Source organism: Podarcis cretensis (assembly GCF_951804945.1).
Source record: "Podarcis cretensis genome assembly, chromosome: 5".
NCBI lineage: Eukaryota > Metazoa > Chordata > Lepidosauria > Squamata > Lacertidae > Podarcis > Podarcis cretensis.
Genome location: NC_137174.1, coordinates 30,895,963 through 30,919,339, shown reverse-complemented (window position 1 = coordinate 30,919,339; position 23,377 = coordinate 30,895,963). Strand labels below are relative to the sequence as shown.

The 23,377-nt window shown below is 45.9% G+C and overlaps 1 protein-coding gene across 1 annotated transcript in view; it reads left to right on the top strand.

Moving 5' to 3' along the window:
• CDH23 (cadherin related 23) overlaps positions 1-23,377 on the top strand; it is a 398,468-nt gene that overhangs the window by 216,764 nt on the left and 158,327 nt on the right. Inside the window, exons 14-15 of the mRNA XM_079976255.1 lie at positions 17,130-17,194; positions 19,188-19,425. Of these exons, the coding sequence (XP_079832381.1) occupies positions 17,130-17,194; positions 19,188-19,425 (303 nt within the window). The remainder of the gene's footprint in view (positions 1-17,129; positions 17,195-19,187; positions 19,426-23,377) is intronic.

Here is a 23,377-nt window from a genome sequence, read left to right as displayed (position 1 = left end):
ACAAACAAGGTAGAACTCGTCCACAGTCCTGTTACAGGTGATCCAACTCACCTGTGCTTTTTTGAATACTAGAATCTGTCACCTCCCTCTCCCAGGTCATCATCTGACAGTAATAGCGGAATATTTCTTCATACTGCTCTCATCTCTAAAATTTATCATGATTGCACACATAGTTAAATTAAAAGTACTTAAACAGAAGGGATGTGGGTGGCGTTGTGGGTTAAACCACAGAGCCTAGGACTTGCTGATCAGAAGGTCGGCGGTTCGAATCCCCACAACAGAGTGAGCTCCCATTGCTCGGTCCCTGCTCCTGCCAACCTAGCAGTTCAAAAGCACGTCAAAGTGCAAGTAGATAAATAGGTACCACTCCGGCGGGAAGGTAAACGGTGTTTCCGTGTGCTTCTCTGGTTCACCAGAAGCGGCTTAGTCATGCTGGCCACATGACCCAGAAGCTGTACGCCGGCTCCCTTGGACAATAAAGTGAGATGAGCGCTGCAACCCCAGAGTTGGCCAAGACTGGACCTAATGGTCAGGGGTCCCTTTACCTTTACCTTTAAACAGAAAGTATTGCATAATTTAACTGTAAACGTGGTCTCGGGAGTCATGAGCAGTGATAGTCATTATAATTGTGGACATAGTGTGTTCAAGATCTTAGTATTCCTAGTATATCTCTTCATTGTTCCTGTCTCTTTAAACTGTTGCCTTCCTTCATTACGGCTCTCCCCCCACCCCACCACCACATCTTACGCTTCCCTGAAGCAGCTATGAGTAGAGCTTATCTCACGAAGTTTTAAGGAGTTATTCAATGGGGGCTCAGTGGATGATGAATGTCGAAACCATTACCGGCAAAGCACCAGGGCTCCATGGAGCTGTTTAAAAATGCATTCTCCCATGTAAATTTCTGCTCCATCAATCCTTATGACATGTCAAACATTGCTATTGTTTCCTGAACAAATTGTACGACATGCCCTTTTCTGCAGATTTGTGCACAAGAGCAGAACTGCTCCAAAGCTTCGCCTTCCGCTATTGTCTCTGAGCAGGTTTTATGGCAGCAGCTGCAACTGAGCTGATTTTGATCGCAAGTGGATGACGGATGGAGTGGGGTGGAGGAGAAGGAGGAGGAGGGAATGATCTGCACGTGTAATAGATGTGGAAATAGTTCGGTGCAAGATAGGCATGCTTGAGAAGTGCAGGGAATTATGCAAGGGAGATGCACAGAGGTCAGCACTTACGAATGCATGCACTATAGCTTTGCTTGTGACCGAGCAATAATAAATATCCCAATAATACCCAGGCCAATCATATCCATCAGATTTAGCCACTTTCCCAACAGGGAATATCCAGGGAAGGTTTGCAGCACTTTCTGATGGCCTGCAGAAATGTTTGACTGCTGTGCAGGCGGATCTGTGCCAGAACTACTTAGTTGCCATAGTGAGACTTAGTATGAATAGGTCAGGGCAACAGGAACCAGTACTGCTGCCACCATTGCTGTCACCTGGATCATGGATTAGGAAGACCTTTATGTTCTTTATAGTTGTTCTGATTTTGTGTGGAGTGCCCTACCTGGGTGGATGGAGCAGCCAAGTAATTTCGTTGTCCCCGAGAGGGGGCAATGACAATAAAGTTTATTATTATTATTATTATTATTATTATTATTATTATGAGATGTAGTGTCCTCATAGCAGTGCTATAAGGAGCAAAAGGTTGTCTTTGATCATTGCATGTATGGAGGTGAGACTACTTTGAAACACTAAAAATTTATTGTCCATGTTATGGCAGGCACCACAATAAACCAAGAACACACTGACAGTTCAAAAGGAGCGTATGCTGTTCCATGTTTCATGAATACTTCCATGCGTGTTTGGATCTGTGAATTATTTGAAATGAACTTTCTAAAGTGGGTCACAACAACAGCAGCTCTCTCACCATACATATATATGGTAATAATAATAATAATTAAGAGATGGATCCCCAAATGCATGTTGAAGTCTAAAGGCTACTGGTGTAGACAGTGCTGAAATTTATGGACCAATGACCTGGCTCAGTGTAGGGCAGCTTCCTAGGTTACTGTGAGATATAAGAGTTCACCAGGCAAAGGGCCTTCTCAGTAGTGGCACCCGCCTTGTGGAACACCCTCCCATCAGATGTCAAAGAAATAAACAACTATCTGACATTTAGAAGACATCTGAAGGCGGCCCAGTTTAGGGAAGTTTTTAATGACTGATGTTTTAATGTATTTTTATTGTTGGAAGCCGCCCAGAGTGGCTGGGGAAACCCAGCCAGATGGGCGGGGTAGAAATAATAAATTATTATTATTATTATTATTATTATTATTATTATTATTATTATTATTATTATCATCATCATCATCATCATCATCAGAGTCTAGGATCCCTGGCTGTGTGCCTTGTTTTGAATGAACTATGTGAGAAACAGAGGAGAAAGAAACATGGGGACATGTATGTCTTCAACCTCTATAGTGTGGCAAAGATGCAACACAGTACCTATGCTATCTTGACAGTGTAAGCATCCCACCCTCTGTAAATCCATGGGATTTGGTGACATTGAAAACTGGATTTAGATTCCTTGTTGGCTTTCTGTCTCTTTGTGTAGGGTATGACCCACTAAGAAACTTCATCTTTACTAGAAAAGCAGGCATTCGCTGAAATGAAAAATCGCAATAGCCACAAAATTAAAGGTGTCCAAAGTGTGTGTTCTGACTTCTCTTCCTTGCCTTCTGTCAAACAACAATAACCTGCATTATTTCCCATGTTACCTCACTAAGACATATGAGCCTGCATCCCATGACTTAGTAACTCCTTCAATTTCTAAAAGGCCCCACTCATCCTGATCCTGATCCACTTTACACTGATGTAAATCAAAAGTAATCCCTTAGAATTTATTCTGGGAAAGCTGGACCTCAAGTGAACCGAGATGGAGAGCGGATTGCTTTTTCCATCTCAAGACAATCACAGCCTGAATGTGTCAAATGCATTTTGCCTTGGCAGTGCAATGATGTTTTTGAGTCTGATGATTACGCACATTATTGCCGTCCCAGGTAAAATGGCAGATCCATCACTGGCAGAATGGGTGAGAAAACAAGCTGCTGCCCTTGTGCTTCTACAACTGGAAGGTATAGCAGCTGGTGAAATTCTCTCTGTGTGTGTGTGTCAGTCTGTCTCTCAAAAAGATAAGGAATCAGGCATGTCTAGCAACGCTTTCTCTGAGATGGCTTAGTAGGTCTTGAAAAATTGCAAAAGTTAGGAAGTTTGTGGAGCCCAGCTTCAGCTCCTCCAGGGACTGTGAATTAATCTGATTGGGCTCCATAGAGCCACTCTCCCAACCTTGCACCACATAACCTCCTTTTAACCTTCTTCTTCTTACAGCCCCCGCCCCATGTGGATGTCAATAGAAGAAAATTATGCTTCTAGCATTGTCCATCACTAAAACACGTTCTTACAAATGCAATTATAAGGAGCCTAATGGAGAAATCAGTTGTGGGTAATGCCAACATTCAATAGCATCATCAAGCTGGGTGTAAATCATTACCTCATCAATGGTCAATCCTTACATTTGGAAAGCCTACTTGTCTTCTTGTTCCTGTCCTTTTGCACCATGCTTGCACTAAATGAGAAGCAAAGGGTTGGCTTGGTTACTCTGGACACCTGCAAGGTGTGGGGGGAAATTAGGAGAATGGGCATATGCTACGCTACATAAAGTAATTTGTGATGATCCAGGGTGCCCATCCCATTTTTAACAGAACAAGCTGATTGGCTTATGGCCTGGTTTCCATGCAATGCTAAACCATAGTTTAACATAAACTGTGGTTTAGCATGCATGCATTTGCCTCGCCTCCTGCCTGTGGAAGAAAGAAACAAGCTGCAGTCTAACTTGTCATAACATGTGAAGTCAGGCTTGTCGTTTCCCCTCCCCCCCCCCCAAGAAACCGTGATCCGTAAGCCAAGGACAAACTGTATGTGAAACTGCATATTATTATTATTATTATTATTATTGATTTAAAACCATTGTATAGCCTTGCCTAAATGTTAGAATTACTCATGTTGGAAGGCTAGTGTTCTTACTTAAAGAATTTGCCAACCTGTTTCTTGTTCTTAATCAACTGGATCTCCCAGATTTTTCGCTCTATAAGATGCACCCGACCGTAAGATGCACCTAGTTTTAGAGGAGAACAAGAAAAAAAATATTCTCTCCCTCTCTGTGTAGCGCCCCTTCAGCGAAGCGGCGCCCCTTCCATTTTTCCTCCCACTTCGCTGAAGGGGCGCTGTGCAGAGAGGGAAAGCTGTGCAGTGTCTCTCCGGCGAAGCGAAGCCAGGAGAGCAAGAGGGATTGGTGCACACTGATCCCTCTTGTTCTCCTAGCTTCAGCGAAAGCAACGCGAAGCCTCCAGAGCGCAGCGGGCGCTCCTGCTGCGCTCCGGAGGCTTCTGGCGGCTATCCCTGAAGCCAGGAGAGCAAGAGGGGTTGGGAAGTCTAGTGTAGGAGAGTTTTCCCATTCTCTAAGTTGCTTGGTTTGAATTAAGCACTCTTAAGTGCTGAACCATTCCTTTTTCCAAGGGCAATATTTCTGCCTTATGCGTCCGTCGAGCTTGTTTTAAAATGCAAGGCAATGGAATACACATGAGAAGGAAGCCAGTACTAGTTCGTTGATTCCCAAAAGGAGGGGTGCGCACTATAAAATGACAGTAGCCATTTTTAAAACTCCCAGCTAAGGGACAGGTTGTAGTATTAACAAGTTGAAGATATCAGCCAAGCTTTTATTGGACACTGCCTGTGGAAGAATCTAACATAAATCCTACATGAGCTCTGTTGGTTGCTGATTTGTTTCTGGATCAAAACCTAAAAGTTGAAGGCATCCTGTATTACCTCCATTTGTTGTGCCCATACCTATTCATATCCACTAGTTTCAGCTTCCTTAAAAACTACTGTCTTTCTCCAGCCTTGGTGCTGAAGGCCAGCACTGTTTCAGAGCACAGGGATCATATTTGGTCAATCCCTCATGTCTCTTTTTTTACATTGCAACTGGCAACCATTATTATATTGTGTCTGGCAATGAATGCACCCACAATCAACAAAGAAAAAGGAGACTGGAGTGGGTGGTTATGCCTGAGAAGTCTATAATTTAAAAATTATTCTAATAATGTTTATGGAGATTTTAGACTCTGTCTCTTGTCGGGGGGGGGTAAACATGAAGCATAGAGTTGTACCCAGAAATCGGGCCCCTTTTTTGCAGAATGGCTTGTTCTCCAGGGACTATTTGGCTGACGGACCATCTGGATACCTGCAGTCAGATGAACCAGCCACATTAGCTTGCAGCAGCCTGAGAGCTATCTGCCAAAGGAAAGTATAGGACTGAACATGAGGAAGTGGCCATCTTGCATGACCAGCTCGTTAGCCTTCTCCCTAATGAGGTGTGACACATTTTATCCAAGGATACAAGGAACCCTTTTCCCAAAGACATGTTTGGAGCCAATGAAAACCGAAGTCTGATTTTGCGAGGCCATACTGTGACAATAACCCACCCAAGAGGAAATTGCAACTCTCTTAGCCTCCAGCTGGCAGGGCAGGTTAAACACCTGGAAAGTCTGCTGCATGGGATTGAAGGGTTGCAAATTGATAGGTACATCAGCATCCTACCAGGCAACCGCTGCCAAACCAAGCAGCAGTATTGCTGACTAGAAGACGGTACAATTAAAGGAAGAGAAAGCCTTTGGTTGCTTGTGGGGGAAGGCAGGGGAGGAGAAAGAGAAAAACCAAGCAGATGGCACATTTTGATCTCCTTCCAACAAAGTTCAAATCTTCTAAGCTTATCGTACAAAATGCTTAAATATCAAATAGTTGGCCGACCCTGAGATGCAAAGGTCCCTTAAAAGCCACACTATGGTATTTCACCCTCCTAACTTGGCCTTTTGGAACTCACTGTGAAACGTTCTTATTCTGATGCTTTGTAATCCCTTAGCCAATTGGTGGGTTCAGACAAGTAATTGGGTTTCAATAAACTCGTGAGAGATTGTTGATCTTAATTGACAGACCTCAAAACTGGGGCACTGACCCGTTAACATGTTTGCAACAGCATTTTCCCCTCAGTGAAATTATGCAGTTAAAGAACAAGCAGCTATGTGTTTGCCTGTGTTTAATTATTAATGCGCTGTGCTTCCCAAAATCAGAATGGGTTTTGTTATTTGACGTACAGTGAAAAATCGCAAGAATTTTCACTTGAAAGTGGAGCCGTGTGCAAAGGTCCTTGATGATAGCTCAACAGTGGTGTGTCTGTTATAATGTGTGTGTGTGTGCGTACACACACCTGCAGTAAAGCATATGGTGTCATCCATCTCAGGGCACCTCCAAATTGGTGTTCTTTTGCAAGTGTATTATGTGACATCTCACTGATGCAATAATAGTGCGTTGATGGTGGATATATGCTGGGCTGTCCACAAAGTTTGCTTTATTAGTTGTTCTGCAATGCCTCTGCAATGTTACTGTATTACTGCTGTCTGGAGCAACCATCTTGCCATGTAGCACAACAAAACCAGAACCAGAAACATACCTCTCTCACAAAAGAGTGGGGGGCAAGAAGAATACTCATGGTATGAAAAATTGTGGGTTTCCAGGAGGAAACTGTCAGAGCTGCCTCTAGGTCCCAGCTCACAGAGGACAAATGCTAGGCTGTCGTTATGTACAAAAGTCTTTATTGAGGTTCAGTTTCCATTTCAAAGCCGCAGCGCGCAGCTCTACGTCTTAAACCCTAGACCGGCGAAGTACCGTCTGAGTCTCCTCCCCTATGACACCAGTTTAAGATCCTAGCCCTGCTCCACCTTTTACGCTGCTCTCTCCTCCTCTGGGTCCTCCTGCCCGCTGGGGCATTGCCCTTTCTGGACTCTTCCGACGCTGAGTCGCTTAGCTCCTCCCCCTCCCTCCTGCGGGCTTTAGGACCCGGTTCCCAATCCTCATTCTCTGCTGTCCCGCGCTCCTGTACATTTGAACTTGCCTCTCACGCCAACCCAGTGACCTTCCTCCTGACCGTTACACTACTTCTGTCACTGCTTCCCTCTTCCGGGATACTGGCCGGATCTGACCTCCCCTCCGTTGCCTGACTCTCCGATGGAGGTGTGGTCAGCCCTGCCTTATCTTCTCTCCCTGGTGGGGAATGCACTGGCCCCGATCCTTGGGACTCTTCCCCCCCACTCTGCTCTGGTGGGGAAGCTGGTCCTGATTTCCAACTACTGCTCTGGGAGTCCCTGCTGCCCCCTTGCTCCTGGGGCGTTCCCCTTGGGAACCCCCTACCCCTGGCCACTGGCGCCCCCTTCTGTGAATCTTCCGATTCGCTGGAGAGGCTCATGGAATCCCTCGGTCCACTGTCCTCTTCTCCTACGCTCCCCTTGGATTCTTCCCCTTCGCTCTCCATCTCCTCTCTTCCCTGTGCCTCTGCTCCTGAACCCCTGACATCCATCCCCCCCTTGAAGCCCCCCCTTCCCCCCTCCCCCTCTTCTGGTGTGGGTTCTGGGTGCTCCAATGTTGTGGGGGTGAGTGCAGGATACAGTTCTTCCCCCGTGGTGTGCCTCCAGCCGGGTAGATCCGGCCAGTCCTCAACGGGCTCGTCGACGTCGATCTCCTCAGCTTCCATCTCTCTGCCGGTGTGTTCGAACCCCGGATCCTCCCCCAACACGTCCATGACCCCCTCTCCCCCTGTCGCCTGGGGTGACGCTGCGTGCGCGGGCCCGCTCGGCAGTTCTCTGCGCCACCCCGCCACAGGTTGATCTTCCCACCAATAAGAGCCGCCTGTGCCAAACCCTGAGAGGGACCCCTCTGGGGAGCTAGTCTCCGGCGCCATGTCCTCCTCTGAAGAGAAGCCCCGGAACGTGCTGGCTGAAAGTGTGGGTGTGAAAAGATATTCGTCAAAATAATCCTCCGGCATGGGCCTGTGTGGGAAGAGTGCGTGGAACTCGTCTTTGAGGTAGTGCTCCTCCACCGCATAGTACAGTACCCAGCTGTTGGCGCTGGCCGGGGTACCTTCCCTGGCGAGGAGATATTCAACCCCCTCTTGCCCCCATCTTGAGTCCAAAATCTCCGTGATCTCGTTGAGCAGCCCCGCCCTCGGCGACCCCCCTGTCGTGGGTGCGTCTCTAAGCAGGCTAGGAGCTGTCCCTGGCGCCTGAAACCTGTAAGGTGCCTTGTAGGGCCTGAAAGACGGGGTGCATTCTGGATCCCTCCGGTAGTGTCAACTGGAAGGCCACTGGGTTGATCTGTGCCTCGACTTGGTAAGGGCCTAGCTGCTTGTGTCCGAGCTTCTTCTTAGCTAAGGATCTGGCCGGCACTGCCTGGGCTGCTAACCAGACCCAGTCCCCTACCCGTATGTCCTCCCCAACTCTCCTGTGTCTGTCTGCCTGCATCTTGTACACGTGTTTAGCTAGCTCCAACTGCCTTCGGAGCTGTTCATGGGCCTCCTGTAACTCCTCTGCCAATGCCTCTGCTCCCTGCGGCTCCCCTTCCCCCTCTTTCTCTAAGCCCGGGAAGGCCCTGGGATGTCGCCCATTGTTGGCGAAAAACGGTGTCACCCCCGTGGACACGTGTTTCGTGTTGTTGTAGGCAAACTCGGCCAGCGGTAGGTAGTCCACCCAGGTCGAGGGCTGTTGGTTCGCGTAGCATCTCAGGTACTGCTGCATGATGGCGTTGACCCTCTCCGCTTGTCCGTTGGTCTGTGGGTGTCTTGCCGACGCTAGGTTGACCTTGACGTTCAGGATCCCCATCAGCTTCTGCCAGAAACTCGAGATGAACTGGCGCCCCCGGTCGGACAGGATAGACCATGGCAGGCCGTGCACCTTGAACACGTGGTCTATGAACAGCTTGGCTGTCTGTTCCGCTGTGGCCACCTTCGCGCAAGGAATGAAGTGCGCCATCTTGGTGAACATGTTGACTACCATGAGTACTGCTGTTTTGCCCCTCGAGCTGGGCAGATCAGTGACAAAGTCCAAGGCCACCCTCTCCCACGGTTCGGACGGGGTCTGTAGCGGTTCCAACAGTCCCGCTGGCGGTCTGTGTACTGGCTTGGCCCTTTGGCATGTGTCGCACCTCGTGACGTAATCCGCGACTTCTCCCCGCATCTTGGGCCACCAAAAGTCTCTGGCTACTAATTCCACCGTCTTGTCCTTGCCGAAATGTCCGGCGCTGGGTGCGTCGTGTAGCTGTTGCAGTACTCTCACGCGGAGTTCATCTCCCGGCACGTAGATGGCCCCTTTGCGGAGGAGCAGTCTGTCGCGTATCTGGAACTCGTCGTCCTTCGCTGTGCCACTGCGCACCTCCTCCATCTTGGATCGTGCGAAGGAATCCGTTCGAAGCTCGCGCCGTATTGCTTCCAGGTCCACGGTGGCCGAAGCACATGCCCACGCCTTAGGTGCGAAAATGTGTTTGGCCGCTACCGGTGCTGCTTCCTCCAGATACTGCGGCTTCCTGGATAGCGCATCAGCCATGATGTTGTTGTCTCCGGGGATATATTCTATCCTGAAGTCGAAATCCGCAAAGAACTCCGCCCAGCGGATGTGTCTCTGGTTCAGGAACCGCGCCGTGCGCCAGTATTCCAGGTTCTTATGGTCCGTGCGAACTTGCACTGTGTGTTTGGCTCCGATGAGGAAGTGCCGCCACGCCTTGAAGGCTGCATGAATGGCCAGCAACTCTCTGTCCCAGATGGTGTAGTTCTGCTCCGACTTGCTGAGTTTCCTGGAGTAGAAAGCGCACGGCCTCCAATCCCCTTGCGGGTCTTGCTGCAACAGGACTGCCCCCACGGCTCTGTCGGAGGCATCCGTCTCAACCCTCATTGGTCTGCTGGGGTTCACATGTAGCAGTTGTTCTTCGGAAGTGAAGAGACGCTTGAGTTTCTGAAAGGACTGCTCCGCCTGCTCCGTCCAGATGAACTTCTTCTTCTTGGAGCTGAGGGTGTCCGTGATGGCCGCCGTCTGCATAGCGAAACCCTTGATAAACTTGCGATAAAAGTTGGCAAAGCCGACAAACTTCTGGACCTCCTTCCGATTGCGCGGGCTTTTCCAGTCCAGTACCGAGCGTACCTTGGCGCTGTCCATGGCGATTCCCTTGTCGGACAGCTTGTAGCCCAGGAAATCCACCTCCGTCATGTCGAACTGGCACTTCTCCAGTTTGGCGTAAAGTCTGTGCTCCCGTAGTCTTTGCAGGACTTCCTTGACATCTCTCTCGTGAGCCTCCTGCGATTCCGAGAAGATCAGAATGTCGTCCAGGAAGCAGACGCACTTCTTGTAGAGGAGCCCCGCTAACACGTGATGCATGAAGGCTTGGAAGCAGTGGGAGCCATTTTGTAAACCAAACGGCATAACCCTATATTCATAGGTGCCCAAGGGCGTAAACATGGCCGTCTTCCACTCGTCGCCCTCCCGCATGCGTATAAGATTGTACACCCCTCGTAGATCCAACTTGGTGAAAATGCGTCCCTTCCTCACCGTCGCGAGCAAGTCGTCGATCTTGGGCATTGGGAAAGCCGTGGGCTTGGTTTTCGAGTTCAAGATTCTGAAATCAACTACCAACCTCTTTTGGAGCGTGTCTTTTTTCTTCACGAAGAACACAGGACTGCCCCCCACTGCTTTGGATTCCCGGATGAATCCCCGCTTCAAGTTGTGATCTATGAACTCCCTGAGCTCTTGCAGTTCGTCTTCAGACATGGAATACAGTTTTCCTGTCGGCAGTGTCGCCCCCGGCAGGAGGTCAATCTTGCAGTCGTAGGGTCTGTGGGGAGGCAGCTTGTCCGCTTCCTTCTCGCAGAAGACCTCCAAAAACGCCTTGTACTTGTCGGGTACCGCTTGCAGCATGCCCAGTTGTAGCTGTGGGTCATCCTCTTGCCCCTCGTCTTCCTGGTTAGTTATGATGCAATGTTCTGCGCAGTAGGAGGAGCAGAAGGTCAATTTACGCTGGTACCATGCCAATGCCGGGCTGTGCCTGTCCAACCAGCTCATGCCTAATACTATGGGCGTGTCTGACAGGTGGGTGACATTGAAGCTGATGACTTCGCGGTGATTTCCAATTCGCATCACCATCGGCGGCGTTTGCTGTACCACCTGTCCCCCCAGCAATTCTCTTCCATCGACTGTCACTACTTTTAGGAGCATCGTGGCAGGCAGGAGCGCTATGCTATGTTGCTTGATGAAATCCACTCCTATAAAGTCTGCATTGCTACCAGAGTCAATGGTAATAGGGACTTCCATGGTGAGCCCATTGGGAAGCTGGAGTGCTGCGGTGAGCTGCACCACTGGTTTGGGCGGGAGGGGGTCTGTGGGCTGTAAGATTCCTGGGGACTGCTTCACTGACTCGTCTGGCTGGGCCCCAGTGGCTCTGCTTCCAGCCAGACTTCGTCGTTTCCCTGCTGTGGTTCTCTCTGCTGAACTGCTTCTGTTACTGTTGCTGAGGCTGCAGTGTGCTTGTGGAGCCTCTGGGGGCACTCTTTTGCCATGTGCTGAGCACTGTCGCAGATGTAACACTTCCTGTTCCCTCTAGGAGGCTTCACTTTGGCTGCTCCCGGTGTTAGGGCTCTGGTTGCTGACTGAGCCTTGGCACCACCTATCTCCATCGGCTCCTCTCCCCCTCCCAGTGGAGGCGTGGATTGAGCGCGCGCTGAGTCCCTGGGAAAGAAAGGAGGTGCTCTCGCTGGTGTGCGTCCCCAACGCCCTTCGTCTTTGCTCCAGGGACGTTCTTCCAGACGCACCCCAATCGTCAGCGCTCTCTGGACAACTTCTTGAGTGCTCTGGGGTCTCTCCCCCCTTGCGATTTCGTCTTTCACAGCCCCGTTCAGCCCCTCCCAGAACAGGTCCCTGACGGCCGCTGAATCTTTTTCCGATCCCAGCGCGTTGACCAATGCAAAAAAGCGGGAGTGATATTGCCTCACAGTGGCTCTGCCTTGTTTCAATCCATGTATCTCTTTTCTGGCGACATCTACATCTATCGCTGATAAAAAACAAGCATCCATTGCCTTAATGAAGGCATTCGCGTTTTGGAGGGCTGGATCATTATCTCTCCACAGATTGCGCAACCACGCTTTAGCTTCTCCATGGAGATGCGTTAGTATGAAGCCTACTTTCTCCTGCTCATCTCTAAAGTCCTTCTCCAGTAACTTTAGCGCAAAAACCACGTCTGCTCTGAAGTTAGGATAGTGCTGCAGACTCCCATCGAAATGAGACACCAGGCTGCCTCCTCTCTTTCCCAGCCCAATCCCCTCTGGTCTAGCTCCCGGTAGCCCCTGTTTAGTCAACATTTCCAATCTGGCTTGCAGATCCTTGCAGACAGCAGCTGCTTCCTCTTCTCTCCTCCTGGACGTTAGTATTTCTGCGTTAAGTTGTGTCACTGCGTTTTGCAGGGCTGCCATTTGTTCTTCGGTAGTCATCTTGTGCTGCTTTCGTGAGCTCGCGAAGTACCAATCTTCGCCCCTCGCTGCGTCCACTCACGTTGCGAGGTTTTAGGGAGACGGTACTTACTGTCAGAGCTGCCTCTAGGTCCCAGCTCACAGAGGACCAACGCTAGGCTGTCGTTATGTACAAAAGTCTTTATTGAGGTTCAGTTTCCATTTCAAAGCTGCAGCGCGCAGCTCTACGTCTTAAACCCTAGACCGGCGAAGTACCGTCTGAGTCTCCTCCCCTATGACACCTAGCCCTGCTCCACCTTTTAAGATCCTAGCCCTGCTCCACCTTTTACGCTGCTCTCTCCTCCTCTGGGTCCTCCTGCCCGCTGGGGCATTGCCCTTTCTGGACTCTTCCGACGCTGAGTCGCTTAGCTCCTCCCCCTCCCTCCTGCGGGCTTTAGGACCCGGTTCCCAATCCTCATTCTCTGCTGTCCCACGCTCCTGTACATTTGAACTTGCCTCTCGCGCCAACCCAGTGACCTTCCTCCTGACCGTTACACTACTTCTGTCACTGCTTCCCTCTTCCGGGATACTGGCCGGATCTGACCTCCCCTCCATTGTCTGACTCTCCGATGGAGGTGTGGTCAGCCCTGCCTTATCTTCTCTCCCTGGTGGGGAATGCACTGGCCCCGATCCTTGGGACTCTTCCCCCCCACTCTGCTCTGGTGGGGAAGCTGGTCCTGATTTCCAACTACTGCTCTGGGAGTCCCTGCTGCCCCCTTGCTCCTGGGGCGTTCCCCTTGGGAACCCCCTACCCCTGGCCACTGGCGCCCCCTTCTGTGATTCTTCCGATTCGCTGGAGAGGCTCATGGAATCCCTCGGTCCACTGTCCTCTTCTCCTACGCTCCCCTCGGATTCTTCCCCTTCGCTCTCCATCTCCTCTCTTCCCTGTGCCTCTGCTCCTGAACCCCTGACAGAAGCTGTGAGGCATGCACTAAAACAAAGTAGCATATCTGCCCCAAAATTTTCGAAGGTACAGATAATATTGATATTGAGCTCACAATACAATTATGACCACCAGTCATTGTGAAGGCACAATAAAAAGCACATCAAGGTCGGGGGGCTTAGCATTGCTATTTTTCTAGAAAAAGAGGTGACAGAACTCACCCCGAGCACCTCCCTCATTCTCTTAGAATGTCAATGGTGCCCACCTGAGAGGTGACATAAATGAGTTCCGGAAAATTCAGGATGGAAAAAAAGTCATGGGGCTAAAATGAGATTAACATCTAAGTGAGAAGTTAAGTCCTAATGGCATATTGGTTGTGGTTGGGGTTTTTTTACAATTAAGGTTTCATTTTTACACAGATAAAATATTATATAGAAGGTATATAATTAAATGTAACGTGTGCTCTGGAATAATGCTGCTCAACCAGAAGTGATGCAAACATGCAACTCAGCAGGTTGAAAAGGTCTTCAACATATAGCTGGATTCTCTGACATAGTTTTCTATATTTTCACTTACACCTGTCTCAGGCTCCATCTGTTGAAGCCACTTCCTTCATCCCCTGCTTCTGTCTCCAGCCATTACTACCATCACTAAGCTTAGAATAGAAAAAGATCCAAACTTTTGTGGTCCCCTCATCATGGTCTCTTCAAATACAGGCAAGGCCAAAGGTATATAAAAGAAAGTTAGAGCAGAACTCTCAAGTATATGTAACTCGTTGAGCCCTTTGAATTTGGGCATGAAGTGTGTGTGTTTTTTACACTGCTTTTACTCACATCCATCATCCTCTAAGAAGCTCAGACAGAAATCAATTTAGAAAATAAGTTAAAAAACAAGATGGTTTGGTATTTTATTCCATATTTCTCATTTTAAAATACAAATTTGTCCCCTTTGCCTTTGCTGCCATTCATGCATATTTTATATATTCATTAGAGCCGAGACTTTAAAACACCCACAAATCTTGCTTTGCTCACGAAGAGTGACACTGTGAGCTTTACCCGCTTTCCTGGGAAGGCTGCTGTTATTTTTTGCCATGACCAGATTGTGAAATCTGTCATGGCTTTATAAGATTTGCAAGGACATCATCCTGGTGATGAAGGTCTCAGATTCTACTGAGAGTGAGACTCCCTCTTGTCTCCCTTACTGTTCCTTATGCATTAACTTGTAGCACTCCTAGAAAAGTTGTGAACAACAGAGACAACAGAACTTCGTAATCAACTATACCCCTTGTACCAGTTAGTGACAACTATCCCATTGATTTAACTTGGTATTATCATAAATTAGGATGTACAAGCATTCCTCAGTTCATTGACACTTCCATCTGGTTTAATTCAGTTTACATTTTCAACTGCAGTTGTGTATGTGTGTGTATTGCGTAAGTCTGTGTTCCCTTTCATTGTCCTCTGTTGCAAAAATATACAGATTTTTGCATAGCCCAGAATAGACAAGACATATCAATATATATTTACAGATTAATTGCCTTCCCTGTATGTACCCTCTTAAAGATAATGCAATAGGTAGGCCTGTTAGATTTGTCAGCATTAAGAAACAAGAACAGCAAAGAGGCACCAGTATACATTAATTAATACATAAGTAATGTTTCTTGCAAACTAGTTTTTGTGTCTATTTATATATCATGTATGCCTGTTCTGTTTTGTTTTTTTAAAACCACTCAAAGATTCATGGTTAGTTGTTTTAATTTTTAAATGTTGTTTTTAATCTGTAATCTGACCTCGAACCTTAGAGTGAAGGGGTGGTAACAAATAGTAGTAGTAGCAGGAAAAAGAATTATTGTGGAGACTTAGATAAGTAGCTTTCTCAGTAAGTCAGTACAGCAATGTGGATCAAATTGGTGTGCAGAAATAGACCTTGGATGTCTTATTTTCAAAGGATTCCTCTGACATCCCTAATCATAAATACAAATAAAATATGTGCGTGGATGTGTGTGTATACATTCACTCATTCTTTACAAGTACCAAAATCTAAGGAATGTGCCAGTAATCCGTACTAATAACAGATTCATGCTGTCATGCAGACTCCAATGTTCCCCATGTATGGCTTCAAATACAAAAGGTGACGGGAGGAGTTAACTTCAAAATGTGCTGAGGAAAAAAAGTATGTTTTATTCATAAAAGCAGCTATTATGCTTAGTGCATTTCAAGTATAACCACTCTTATCAGAGGCTCATATCACAAGTGCTCTCCCAAAACACAAAGGAACTCCCCATTCAGGAGATAAAGAAGGGATGATAATTCCTATGATTTATACTCCAAACACATCAGGCATACATAAGAACTGTAAGCAGGAGTGCTTTCCTCAATAAAGCATACTTTTTCTTAAGCACCTGTTGAGATTCACATCCTCTTCGGGGTTTGGTAGTCTAGATCATCCTTCATAGAATTGGCATCCTCCAGATGTTTTAGATTACAGTACAGTTACGCCTGCTGGGGCTGATGGGAGATGTAGTCCAAAAAGGGAGACAGCCTCTCCATGGAAATGGCAGAATGCACAAAAAAGTATATATTTCTTACAAAAGAGACAAAAAACATTTTATTCCTGAGGTGTGAGAGTTGATTCATCACATATGAAAGTGGGATCATTGATGACATCAACATGTCATTAAAGATGAGAATTGACTCCAGTTACCTGAATCGGCTCCTTTGTGTAAATAGCACACTTGTCAGAAACACCCCTGGCTGTTTTCTTTTACAACTTTCATCCATGACAAAGTTACAGTTCTTATCTAAAATAAAGTTCCTTTATGTGGAGTTTTTAAATCTTCCTTCTGTTTATGCTCTTATGAAATTCAAGTATCTGGGCCTTCATGGCTGTTTTCCTTGACTTTTTCAACCTTACAGGTTTTTGACTCGGGTATATTTTTCACATCAGTAATTCTCTGCATGCAGAGAACATACATAATAAGTCATGGTGTGCAAGCGGCAGTATATTTTTACTTAAGAATTCCAACAGGAATGGTTTTGAAGGTTGCAGAACTATAGAAGTGGAAATAACAGTTGCACTGGAGAAAACAGGGGCACGGATACCAAACTAGATTTTTTGCCTATGAAGAAAGTAGTCTGTGAAGAAAGTAATCCTATCATCTTATAAAAGTCACAGAACTCCCTACCATATGCATTTGGAATAAAATGTAGCCTTCTGGAAGCGATGCATAGGTGGTGATAACTGTTGCCAATGCCAGTTGTTCAGGATAAAGGTATGGAGGACTCACAAAGTCAAGATGGTTAAGCGGAGCTGAGGAGTAAGAGAAGAGGACGTTTTGTCTGACGTGGTGATACTGCTTATACAGCTTTGTATCATCTTCTCATTTTAATTTTAGTATATTTTAAATTGCTGTGAGATTCCTCGAGTCCCTTTTGGAAATATGCATTGAAGAAGTGTAATAAACTAGCTACAAAACTTTGAAAAAGAAATAAGCCCCGTAGCCCACATGGGCTCAATTTGTACCCCAAATCAGAGTGATTAGAAATGGAAAGTTCAACAAATTTATTGCAAGCTGATTCTGGCTAGGTTACACTTTCTCTTTTCTATGCAGTTTTAACTGGTGGTGGTGCCAGGAAATGGATATGTAACTTAGAAGAAAAAAGTGATACTATTAATAAGATTAATGGTTTTGCCCTAGGCCAACTCGATTTTGATTAGATGCTCTTGCATGATTTTCAAATATGCTTTAATATACTATGAGATTTCCCTCTCATAAATATTTTTACTACTAGCATTGATTTCTTTTCTTAATTTTTAGGCTACAGACAATGATGTGGGCTCTTATGGGAAAGTTAGCTATTATTTCAGTGATGATCCTGACAGGTAAGTACCACTGCTATCTCTAGGGGTTCCTCAATTTATCCTAGTGTGGTTCTGATTCTTGTTGTTTATAGTGTGCATTTCCTTCCTTCATAGCAGCTAAACTCATGCAAAACTATGACAACAGATAAGGATCTTCTATCATCGTATGTTTTCCGAGAGTTGATCTGGAAAGTGGGTATTCACCCAGTTAACAAAATTGTTAGTTCTGGATTGCTCTGAATGTGTCTCTCCTCTGCTTGCTGGCGAAACCCGCTGAAGAAACCAAGCAAAGAAAATCACTGTTTACTGTCCAAGGAGCAGGGCTGGCCCACCCATGAGGCAAGCTGAGGATAGCAGACCCAGCTTCCAAGGAATGTGTCGCCTGCTGCTGCTGCCACAGTACCAGTGATCATTGTGGCACGCTCCTTGGAGACTGGATCTGTCACCTTCTCTGGTGGACTTGCCCTAGAGTGAAGGTTTTCTGGGAAATGATTTATAATGAACTGAAAAAGGTATTTAAGTATACCTTCCTTAAGAAACCAGAGGCCTTTCTCTTAGGCATTGTTGGTCAGAGTGTGCAAAAGAAGGATCGAATCTTTTTTATGTATGCTACAACAGCAGCAAGGATACTCATCACAAAAAGCTGGAAAACTCAAGAATTACCCACACTGGAAGAATGGCAGATGCAACTGATAGACTATATGGAACTGGCGGAGATGACTGGCAGAATCCGAGACCTGGGAGAAGAACTGGTGGAGGAAGACTGGAAGAAATTTAAGGACTATCTACAAAAATATTGTAAATTGTATGAATGTTAAGAAAGATGTAAGATTAGCAAAAACATGGCTTCAACAAACTAGTTATAAAGAATATAAATTTAAATTTAATTGGAAGACGAAAAGATAAATTTTGGATAAGTAACATTTTATGATTAAGTTTTAATAAGAGTATGTTAAATCCCAAAATTTGAGATATTAATATTGGAAAATTATATTATATGAATTAAACCAAGTTAATAATTTGCTGGTAAAATTTATGAGTTTAGAAAGCAGGAACAAGGGTTGTGAGGAAGTCCAAAGATGAATATGAAATGTGGATATTGGAAAAGATTGTGTTATTATCTATGTATTTTATTGTTAAACTAAAATTTAATAAATATTATATAAAAAAAAAAAGATCTGTCACCTTCTCAACAGCCACCCGCCCAATGCCACCTTCACAGCGGCCTCTTGGTGAATAGGAGTCACTGCTGGTCTCTTCCCACCCCTAGGGTGGAGATTGCAGGGGCTAACTTCTAGGGTGTCCTGGGCTCTGCACCCACCTGGCATGATTCAAAGCAGGCCCCTTTCCTCCCCGCAACAGCCTTTGATTCCCACTTCAACCTTCAGGTCAGGTTGATTTGGTTCCACCCTTCACCCCTTATTCCCAATGTAAATTCCAATGCAAAGTTTATGTATGAACTATTTATGGAGCAAATGCTGTAGTTCACATTACAAACTAATTATGGAACAGAACTGTCAAGTTCTGGCCATCCTGCATCCAAGGTTACTGGCCTTGCATTGGAGTGTCCAGAACTGAGGTCCTTGTTTATCAGGCAGCCAGGCTGGAAGATAATTAATGTTTGGGAACTCCTGAAAATGCTACCAAATCATAAGGAAGGCTCACCAGGCCCTTTGAGATCTCTTAGTTGGTTCATTGAGGTCTCTGCCTCTTGACTGGAATAACTAGGATTCTGTTCACACACAGAGGAGATTTTCTGTCCATTTAATGTGTGCAATGATGTCCCAATGTACATATGTGTGCTTTTATAATGAGAAAGCAGCCTAGGGTGGTTGCATCTCTTGAATGGAGGAGTCGGTGGGGGACATGTGGTGTTCAACCCTTTCCTTGCTGGCTGCTTTCCTGCTAAAAATTAGCCTCCAGCTCCATCTGCTTTCCCCCTGCTGGTTCCAGGTGTGCAATTTGACTTGGTAGGTTTCCTTAAATAGCATTTATTTGCTGTTTTTGTCTCCAGATTCTCACTGGACAAGGATACAGGTGTAATCACGTTGATTGGCCGGCTGGACTTCGAGACAACCCAGCGTTACACATTGACTGTTATTGCCAGAGATGGAGGTGGGGAAGAGACCACAGGGAGAGTCCGAATTAACGTCCTGGATGTCAATGACAATGTCCCCACCTTTCAGAAGGATTCTTATTTGGGGGCTCTGCGGGAAAATGAGCCTTCAGTCACTCAGGTGGTCCGTGTGAGGGTAAGAAATTGTGGCTTAGATATATGTATCTCATGTGTCCAGAATATGTAGAGTGAACATTAAATTAAAGGCCACCAACATGACCGCTATGTATGTTGCTAGAAACCATGAGAGCCAGTGTGGTGTAGTGGTTAAGAGTGGTAGCTTCGTAATCTGGGGGACCGGGTTTGTGTCTCCACTCCTGCACATGCAGCTGCTGGGTGACCTTGGGCTAGTCACACTTCTTTGAAGTCTCTCAGCCCCACTCACCTCACAGAGTGTTTGTTGTGGGGAGGAAGGGAAAGGAGAATGTTAGCTGCTTTGAGACTCCTTCGGGTAGTGATAAAGCGGGATATCAAATCCAAACTCTTCTTCTTCTATGTCCAGATGGAACTATTTTTGCAGGCAATGTGTTCTGAGAAATGTTCATCAAGTGTACAGATTGCATCACCATTTCAGAAATGGGTTTGTTTTGTGGGGAGGGGGGCAATCCACTAGAGACAAAACCTGTCCTGAACATTCTAGGGTAGTGTCCTTTGGATTTTTTACGTGGTTCGCTTTTCCCATTTTCTTTTCTTTCATTTTTTCCCCACGCTTGTTTTCATCTGCTAATCATCTGCTGCTTGTGAGGAGAAGGGAATATGCCCTCATTGCTGAAGCAACCAAGCCATGCCCTCTCTTGTAGGGATGCCCATCTCAACGCAAATCTCACCGAAAGTTATGGCAATGTGGAGAGGAACAACATCTGCAGTCAGATGCCGATTGGAATGGGAGCATCATTCCCCCCTACATTGTTCAACCCTTGCCACCCGCCCCATTATGAGAGTATATACTGTACCATTTTACAAATGGGTGCAGAAAAATGCCCAAATGTAAGGTGACCGTTTTGTTCTCAGGAAACAATTATTTTTACAAGACGTGCTCCCCTGTTTTAGCTCATCAGTATTCAAGAGGAGGAAGGTAAACAAGCTGCATAAAGAAAATTGGCACTCCCTCTCCTGACAGTAGCCCTATGGCATACCACAGAAAACACCTGCTCCACTAGGGATAATAGTATGCAGAGGTTTGGGGCATCATCATTATTGATCAGCTTTCACAACAGATTCAGATAAGCCATGAGAGGCAGATTAAAAAGAGGGGGGGAAGGCTGGTTATATAATAATTATATTCATTTTATCTCCCATTATTTATTTGCGGCTTCCTTGAGATGTTTTTGCATATGTTCCAAATGATTTCTTAAAAAAATTAAATGATGTGTTTTTGGAAATCATTTATCAGGCACCAAGAGCAGGAACTAAAAGCATAAACAACAAAAACTCTTGAGTTCTCTTTATGTTTAGAAGACTTATGAGAGAGGGGCTGAAATTTTTAATAGGCTAACTTTGGTCATGTGATTTATACAGATTTCCTGAGAAAGGCAGGGACAGAGTTTATGAGGTCATATGATTGGATATATAGATGAAGAAGCTTTGGGGTGAGACCAGTAATAAGAATGCTGAAATGCAGTGGTTAATTTGCAGAGTCTAAGTGAGGAAGAGCTAGAACTCAGAGAAATAACTAAACTCTGAGGTGAATTTGGTCACCCTGGAGTAGTTGGTTCATTTGTCTTATCCTGCTAAATGTAGGAAGATTTCTATTCTACATCAGGTGCAGATATGCTTATGCATAAATCTAAGCCAAACCACGGTTTAGTGTGAATGAGTAAATAAGTGGGCTCCTGAAGAGGAGATTGTGATTGATGGCTTTGCTCCTCCCCATTCCTTTTGCTGCTGCACTGTGCAAAGCTGTGGTTTGGCTTGGCTTAATGTGTTGTAAGTCATAGGACAAACCTCAGTTCTATGGTTTGTGTGGAGAATGATAAGCCACGAGCCCAGGTTCAAATGACACAACTTAGCACAGGATCTTAGCACAGCAGCAAAACAAATGGAGAGGAACAAAGCAGCCACAATCTCCTCCCAGAGTAGACACATTTGGTCACTCATGCCTAGCAATGGTTTGGCTTAGTGTTATTTGTGGACTGGGCCAGTGGTTGGTCATTTGTATGCATGTGTAGTCAGTTTGGTAATAGTCATTCTTAGCAGGGGTCAGGCACTTTATTTGTCTCTTCAGTTTCCTAGCTGGTTACACGTAATAGAGCAGTGATGATATTCTAATGCTGAGAAGCTTTGCCACAAGAACACAGCACTGCTCATGGAGGCAATTAAACAGAAATGAAATAGGAGTCAGGCATATGAGAAGGATAAAGCTTGGAATCCCTTCCATCTACTCCTTCAGATGTTTTATATGACTCTTGCAACCTACCATGCTCCACAGTTCTTGGTGTTTGCTCCCCATCTTTTCTGCCTTACTATGTACTTCACTAGATATCATGGCGAATTTTTGAAAGAGGTAGTTGGGGTTCTGAACGTGAGGTTGTCCAGTTCAGGAAGCCATGGCCATTACAAAGTGAGCCCATGCCACCTCTGAATTCAGATCCAACTTCTAAATGAGTCGCTTACTCCTTGCTAATCCACATACCCACACTCACCCAGCAAATAGAGTCTTGCCAATGGGGAGGGCAGGAGGAATTGGTGGCAAGGAGGCCAAGCTGGAAACCTGATAGGCCTTGTAAGTTTCAGCCTTAGAGCCTGGCCACTCCTAATTAGGGATAAATTTGATTCCGTTGGATACACCTAATTCTCACTTTCCAAAACAATGTGGGAACTGAGCCATGGCCAGACTTTAAAATAAGATAAAGTGTGCATTAAAATGCATATATTAGTCAAAATGCATTATATCAGATTATTTTGTTTTGCAAAAATGTGTGTATAAGGCAAAATTGCATACAAATGTGTGTATGAGGAGAAGCTCACATTAAAATGAGAACTGAAGCTCGGCTCATGTTTGTTTGTTTTTAAGGCTGAATTTAGACCTACAAGCGTCTCCTTCCTCTTTTTGCTACCAAGGCTGAGTTGGAATAAGTAAACTTGCTTGGAGAGGGGTGCAGGTTTGTGGGATAAATCCTGAGCTTTTTATTTAGAATCCTCTAAGAAAGCGTACAGGGAAAATGAGTTCATTATGAGGTGACTCAGGTAGCTCTCACTATGCTTCAGGCCCAGGATTTACTGAATCAGATTTCATTGCCCTCCAAGTGATTGGGAATTCCCTTGAGGCTCTCTGAATTTCAGTGACGGGATTGGAAGGGTGTTATCATTTGTCTAAGTAACCAGAGCACATGAAGCAGGGAGAGCTGTCTTCCCATTACTCCTGAGTCCCTGTATCCTCCTCACTTAGGAGTTTCTTGTGAAAGCTGCAGCAACATAAATGCACCATTAAAGGAAAATGTAGCCTTACTGATAGGAGCAGCACTTCCATTTGGATGTGTTTGAAGTGCATGAGTTGAGAGCACATCCCGCTTCAGCCCTTGTTCATTGGCATTACAAAGCTTGCACAAGCTACACAAATGTACACAAAGCAATGAGCAGAGCAGGGAAGAAAGTCGGGAAGATTTTCCATTATTTGAGCTGCTCTAAATGCAGACTGAAAAGCATATGCTCATTAGAAAGAAAGGATTCGTCTGAATGCACTCATTACTTACATTATTCTCTTTTCAGTCATTCAAGAGAGTGACTTTTGGGAGGAAGGCAGTTGGCCTGTATCTTGCTGATACGATCCTAAGCTTTCCCCTTCTGGGAGGCAATAAAGATTACATGTTTCCGTGAGCACTGTTTAGAGTAGCCTCAGGGTGTGTGTGGTTTTAAAGTGATCTTCAGAGTGTTTTCACACTGCACAGCTCCTTTCTGATAAACTGATACTCTTTGTAGGCAGGCAGTTTTCACCATCAAAATGGTTTCACTTGGTGAGCAAGGGAGTTTCAGGAAGGCCTGAGCCTGCTATTTGGTTTGTCCAGTTAGAGTTATTCCCAGCCAGAAAATCTTCCACAGCCCGTCATTAGGAGCGGATTCGTTAGGTGGAGAAGTGCTCCAGCCCTCTA